The sequence below is a fragment of the Argiope bruennichi genome, chromosome 11 (genome assembly GCF_947563725.1).
Source record: "Argiope bruennichi chromosome 11, qqArgBrue1.1, whole genome shotgun sequence".
NCBI classification, from domain to species: Eukaryota; Metazoa; Arthropoda; class Arachnida; order Araneae; family Araneidae; genus Argiope; species Argiope bruennichi.
This window is the reverse complement of record NC_079161.1, coordinates 101,811,382-101,818,246: the sequence shown is the minus strand read 5'-3', so window position 1 is coordinate 101,818,246 and position 6,865 is coordinate 101,811,382. Positions and strand designations below refer to the sequence as shown.

The 6,865-nt window shown below is 35.9% G+C and overlaps 3 protein-coding genes across 3 annotated transcripts; all 3 read right to left on the bottom strand.

Moving 5' to 3' along the window:
* Window positions 1-266: 266 nt before the first annotated feature.
* On the bottom strand, window positions 267-1,452 carry LOC129957428 (ATP-dependent DNA helicase PIF1-like). Its single transcript, XM_056069743.1, has one exon. It carries the CDS (start codon window positions 1,372-1,374, stop codon window positions 295-297), a length of 1,080 nt encoding a protein of 359 aa, XP_055925718.1. The 5' UTR covers window positions 1,375-1,452; the 3' UTR covers window positions 267-294.
* Window positions 1,453-1,913: 461 nt separating this feature from the next.
* LOC129956816 (uncharacterized) lies at window positions 1,914-3,602 on the bottom strand. The gene has a single exon (XM_056068764.1). The coding sequence runs from the start codon at window positions 3,600-3,602 to the stop codon at window positions 1,914-1,916; it is 1,689 nt and encodes a 562-aa protein (XP_055924739.1).
* A 170-nt stretch (window positions 3,603-3,772) lies between these two features.
* On the bottom strand, window positions 3,773-4,900 carry LOC129956815 (uncharacterized). Its single transcript, XM_056068763.1, has one exon. It carries the CDS (start codon window positions 4,898-4,900, stop codon window positions 3,773-3,775), a length of 1,128 nt encoding a protein of 375 aa, XP_055924738.1.
* Window positions 4,901-6,865: the final 1,965 nt, after the last annotated feature.

Below are 6,865 nucleotides of genomic sequence, written 5' to 3'. Positions count from 1 at the left end.
ATATATACTAGCTGATCCGGCAAACGTTGTTTTGCCATATAAATAATTTCCTAGTAATTTCTAGTGTAGACAAAAAATAGCTTACTTATTGTAAGTATGTATGTATGTTAGAATGTGTATATTGTATGTATGTAAGAATGTGGTATATGCGTGAAATAAGCATGGAGCGCTGTGAACGATGAGGGAATATAGAAATAACAAAAGGCAAACATTATTTTTAAGTTATTATAATTTATTCCTTAAAATTATATATCATTAATTAAACAATTACGACAGTAACACTATTAAACAATATCAATCTCTTAATGCTATAGCGTGAACAATATTTTTTGTTAGTCCATCTTTAGCTAACACAAACAAACTGGATGGTTTACCCACTCGAGAGCATGCCACGTATAATTGTCCGTGTGAAAAACATGGTGTTCTCAAATCTAATCCACAAACAGACATCGTTTGACCTTGGGATTTGTTGATAGTCATTGCAAATGCCAATCTAATCGGAAACTGAATACGTTTGAATTGAATTGGCACATCTGTAGGTATAATAGGAATCCGTGGTATGAGTATATTTTCACCTCTGAACTTGCCATTTAAAATCCTGGCTTCAATCACGTTTTTCATTAATTTTTGAATGACTAATCGCGTACCGTTGCACAGCCGGGGCGGGTTCAAATTACGAAGCAAGATAATTGGAGATCCAACCTTTAATTGTAAATTATGCGGTGGCATGCCTGGCAAATCCAGTGAGTTCAAAAACTCTGTGGGAAAATTTACTGCTTCGCTGTCGTCGCAAACTGTATCAATAGATTTATATGATACCAAGTTCCCTGGCAACAACATTTGTATCTTCAGATTTAAATTGTCAACGTCTACATTTTTTGCCGCTAAAATCGCTCTTTCTGCAAGCCACTCATGATTTATGTACTGTGTGTGTACATCGGGAAATATTTGTTCAATGAGAGTATCTTGCGAATCAGCGATAGTGCAGAAATCGGTCGGTAATTTTACGTATCCAGTTTCATCTATAGCAACTTTTCCATCACCGATATCTAAGAGTTGTTTTGAAAATGTTTCAGCGGATGGATCTTGAAGCATTTGAACGCGCATATTTATTTTTAGCTGTAATTTTTCAACATTACGCCACAATGGAGATGATTTTAAGCAAGCGTTGATCTCATCAGCGTATGTTGAACGTGGAATGACTGGAAGTGTTTGTCTGAAATCACCTAAAAGGACCAACAGAGTTCCGCCAAATAGTTTGTCACTGTTTTTAATATCTTTCAATGTCCTGTTCAACGCCTCAAGTGAATGTTTGTGTGCCATAGTACATTCATCCCAAATAATAATTTTACACCGTTTCAGCACAGTGGCCATGGACGATTGTTTCTTAATGTTGCATACTGCGTCAGGGTTATTCTGAATATTTAGTGGCAGCTTAAATACTGAATGAGCTGTTCTACCTCCATCCAATAACGTTGCTGCAATGCCCGATGATGCAACGGCCAATGCGATGCCATTATTTGATCGTATTTCAGCAAGAATTAGCGAAATAACGAATGTTTTGCCAGTTCCACCCCGTGCATCCAAAAAGAAGAACCCACCTTGTCCAGCTGAAACTGCGAGCATAATGCGATCATAAATGGTTCTTTGTTCCTCATTCATTAGTGGGACATTGCGGGCAACAATCGCTGCCATTTCTACAGTACTGTACTGCAGTTCACGATTCATTTCAGTATTCATTAAATCAGATGCAGTTCGATTTGGCGAATTCATACCGAAATTACTAAGTGGTAAGTTGGCAATGACAATGCAAAGATCCTCAATAGCAATCAATGCTTCATTGTACATTTCGTCGCTGAATGTTATGGTTAGATCGTGGCACCGTATACGATGTTGATGCAATATATCATCAGTCATTGAATCTTTGTGATTTCCCATAATATCTGTGCTCGGGCTGGGAAACATGTAGTCAACACTATAGCGAATAGTAGACGAATTTGTATTGCTGTACAGTTCAATGCAGCTTCAGCAAGCATGCATTCCCACTGGTTGTCGTCTTCCAGCAAGCCGAGTGCAAGGCATGCATCTTTATACGTTGGATATTGTTGCCCATTCACTTTACGTATATCTTGAAATGATAATGGGCCAGTAACATTAACCAACAACAGTCGAAGATAAAAGCACTCCGTGTGTCTTGGATTGACTGTAAATAATCGCCCCAAGGCGTTTGATTTAAATAAATTGAGACATGCAACAACTGGTGAGCCTTGCTTGCGGGGCATCCATGTTTTTGTTTGAGTCCATGTGAAATAGCGTGGTACTTGTGAATAGAGTAATGTTCGTGCAAAGGCACCAAAATCATCCGCACGATTACACAATTCAAAAAATGCAGTGAGTGTAGTTTTAGGTGGATTTATTGCACGATCAATCGCTGTCTCGTTCGTGAAGAATACACGCTGACCGTTTTCAAGATGGATGGCTAACTGAACAACTGCTGGATCCCGTTCATGAATTGGAAAACCAAAGATACGCCAAGCAGCTTCATTGGAGCTGATGTACCGACCAATTTGGTAGAGCGTTATTTCATCGTTTTTATTCACTGGAGGAGCATTCACATTAGTATTTTCCACTCTAAACACAGCCATATCACTGCCTTTATGGACATACTTGCAAATGTATTTGATGCTCTTCACAGAACTGCAGAACTCAACATTAATATGAGCATTATATGTCTTGCTCAGCAGAGGCGAATATGGCACCACCCAACGATTGTCAATATCAATGTCTGTGTTGATGATATTTTTAATAAATGACTGTCCGCCATTTTCAGGATTTCTTCGACGATATATTGGGTATCCGTCGACATTTGTGACCGTATCATTGGTAAAATCTTTAGGGAAATTTTTAGTACATTTTCCATCAGCCATGCAAGGCGATGAACTATTAAGAGTACCACATGGACCATGAATCATGTTTGTTGTAACAATATCAAACAGCAGTTGGTCAGTGGATGGATCTGGAATTTCCGCAGAAATGATACTATCGATTTCTTCAGGACGGATTTTGTCGATGAACCAAACCAAAATGTGTGCATGAGGTAATCCTCGCTTTTGCCACTCAACCGAATACATCCAGCAACGTGTGGGACCAAATACATGTGATTTAGTAATGAAACTTATTAAAGACTTCAACTTTTGTCTGAACACACGTGCTGTAATGTCATGGCGATGTATTGCATTTTGGCCAGGCAGTAGCAAAGATGTAATCTCTGGCCATTTTGGATTACATGTGAAAGTGATAAATAAACATGGTCGTCCATATTCGCGCACGAAAGTCAGAGCATCCTGTATATATTCTTGCATATGACGTGGACTGCCTACGTACGATGATGGTAAAATGACATGGTTACCAATTTTGGCGACGTCGGCGTTGTTGTTGATAGCGTCTCGCAAATGAATGTACTCTTCCGCGCGCAGCTTTTGTTGATTATATCGTAAGTATCGTAGTCGTTCGCTCTCAATCTTCGCGTACATGTCGACCATGAATTGTTGACAAAGCTCACGACATCGTAAAATGACGTTGTCCAGGCCACGTCTAATCATTAATCGGTACGCATAATAATCCTTTGAGCTAACGTTCTTGTTTGTTTCAGCTCCTGTAATATTTGTTCATAAAAATTAATTTAAATTTATTACGTTCAATAATTTAATTGTTTTGTTAAATGATTAATGATCAAATTAATAATGAATGAAGTACCTGATACGGGATCTCGTTATTTTATGTTTATGCAATATCCGTCTTGTCCCTTCCAGAATATTAGCGGATATTGGAGAGCGTCATATGAACGATGTGTGTCAGCAATGAACTGAAGATTATTATTTCGAATCAGAATTTCTCGTGCAGCTGTACAATCGCCAACCATGATTCCAGCAACATCATCAACAACGGGTGCATTGAATCTACGAATATGCTCTCCAGCTGGTGTTTTATCAGGATTAATGACGATAGCGTGATTATCGCTTTGTAATTGGTGCATATGTGATTTGAATATTTTCAACAACTCGTTGTGCTCGTTCAAAAGAGCATCTAGCTCGCTGATGATGCGCCTGGCATAAAGTGAATCAAGGTTATTATAATCACAACGTGCATTCACGCGATTGGCAAGTGCGCTTCCGGAATCCTCGCCGCCCATAAAGTAGATTTGTAAGAATTTATGTGGTTCGTTTGGCATTGGCAGCAGTGAGCCCATTTTATGATAAACTTGGCCTCTGATTTTGAATGTAGAATTGAATTGTTGACCATTTGCATTAGTATTTCGAACTATTTCTGTTGCTCCGAACGATGTCATTTGAAAGCATGAATTGAATCTTCGAATTGACTTCAGGAACACGTTAGAATCTGGATCCGTGCCGATAAGTAAGCCGTTCAATGGTTCAGGTGGTGTTTCAATTTCAGGTAGTTGCACTTTTCCTGACGCGCAACACATCCCAGCTGGCTCATTTTTGAATTTCAGAGCATGACAATGCGGACATTCCTTGTCCATAGCACCAATTACCACTTTTGAATGAGCATAATATTCAATATCGGGCTCATACTGGAATGCTAGACGCAGGAATGAATCAGATATAAATGCTCGATGTACCTGTTGTCGTTGTTGGTCATTTGTTCTTCGTCTATTGACTGTGAAACGGCGTGATTGTCGTTGTTCTAATCTTCTGACTTCATTGCGTTCAGCTCGTGTATCTTCTGGCTCTTCTTGATGCAATTGCGCCATTCTGACACGTGCATCAGTATTTTGTTGCTGGATTTGTTCTTCTGTTCTTTCGGATCTGCTATTTCGCAAGTTTCCAGCTTTACTTGTACAGCGGCTCAAATCAGCCCCTTTGCGATTTCTTGGCATTGCTCACTGTAAAAATTGAAACTATGAAAATCTTAATTGTTCAATTACATTTTTTTAATAAAATTAAATTAAAATTACATTTTTATAAGATCAACAACATTTTCGATATAAATAAAAAAAAGTATACTTACAACACAAAATCCGTTGTTATTGGAAGCTCGTGTCACGTGTTGAGTACTTTTGAGGTTATAAAATCACTTGATTAACTAATCGTGCAAAATACACTCAAAATTGATAATTTAATTATTATTGATAAAATAGGAATGATTAAAAGTTAATATGATAGTTACACTGAGATAGCAAAATAATAATTGTCAACGTTACTACTACACTTGATGCATAAACAATAATGATGGCCGACAACTGTGTAGGGAGTGAGAAAGAAAGGAGACCGGCTTCGTTCTCATCCCTACTCCGTGCTGTTTACTGGGTCAGAAGTGACACCTGTAGACATCTGGCGGGGATAACTAATTAAATTACGATTGATCACTTTTCGACCGGAGAGGAAAAATGATTAAATTACTAAAATGGCTATTAAAAAATAAGGGTTGATCGCAGAAGGGTGAAAATTGAGGATTGTATGTATTTTTGTATGTTGTATCATAAAAAAATAGAAATTAAAAATTTTGTCTAAAAAATAAAAAAAAAAATTTAGGGGTGGACTACCCCTAACATTTAGGGGGATGAAAAATAGATGTTGGCCGATTCTCATAGATACCGGATAAGCACAAAAAATTTCATCAAAATCGGTCAAGCCGTTTCGGAGGAGTATGGCAACGAAAACTGTGACACGAGAATTTTATATATTAGATATTATATTTAATAAAATTTTTAAGGATTAGAAGCTTTCAAATTAGAATATAAGAGCTAAAACTATTTAATGGTTCTTGTTCTATTTATTATTAAATCTGCTATGCAACATTTAATATTAAGTGCTTGGCTTTCCTTTTTCTTTTTTAAATGTAAATTTATATTAGCAGACTTGGTAAAACATCTCTACTGAAATGTAGATGCTAGTAAGTGCAAATACTTTTTGATAGATAAGGTAATTTTCTTAACTGTGCTGATGAAATATATAAAGTGTTGCATGCAATGACGGAACATGAAAAACATGTCAACTTCTTTTAATTCAATTGAAATGTTCCAGTGTTTGAATTAGAATTAAGAAAAATAAAATGAATGCATTTAAAGAATTTTTTTAAATTCTTAAGATAAGAGAGACACATGTGACTACATAGAATTTCTGTCTAAAACAATACTTATTATAATGTAATGTAATATCTGATACGAAATTCAAAAATAGATTTACTAAAAAGGTAGCCTTTTTTTTTTTTTTTTTTTTTTTTTTCTATTTCTGTATTTTAAGTAACCAAGCACTGCAAACATTTTAAAAACAATTATTAGTTTCTTTTTCCGAAATTGAACAAAGGCCATGCTTCTTCTAAATATAATTTTTTCAACTAGGAATGAGAGATTTCTTTCATTTCCGAAGAATAATCTATGGATTTACAACTGCAAAGTGAATTAAGGAACTCTAAAATTATTTTTCATGTTACTAATTATAAAGATGATTGTGAGTGCGAGCTCACGAGTGATTGTGTGTCTTGTGGAGCTATTTTTCCGAGATTCCTAAAATATTATTGCACAAAAATTAAATTAAAAAAATATTATTTTTTATCAGTTAATAGTCGTGCGAAGTTTTGTTAAATTTTGACATTTTTTTTAAAAAAAATATTTTTGCCTCGTTTCTATTGATGCCTTGGAATTCGTTTTCATAGTTTCATGAACTATTTAATCTACAATTTTCCTTCCTTGTTGAAACTTAAAAAAAAGGAAGGATTTTGCTTCATATCTGCATAGTTTACAAGACAAATATAAAAGTGTAGTTAAAAAAATCGTGAAATTTATAAACAAGAAGAATCGGATATTTACGTTTGTAACAGCACTAAAATGTTAGGGGACTGT

Excerpts from the sequence above, each read along its gene's own strand:
- LOC129957428 (XM_056069743.1), bottom strand. The coding sequence starts at position 1,374 with ATGGCCACTGTGCTGAAACGGTGTAAAATTATTATTTGGGATGAATGT.
- LOC129956815 (XM_056068763.1), bottom strand. The coding sequence starts at position 4,900 with ATGCCAAGAAATCGCAAAGGGGCTGATTTGAGCCGCTGTACAAGTAAA.
- LOC129956816 (XM_056068764.1), bottom strand. The coding sequence starts at position 3,602 with ATGATTAGACGTGGCCTGGACAACGTCATTTTACGATGTCGTGAGCTT.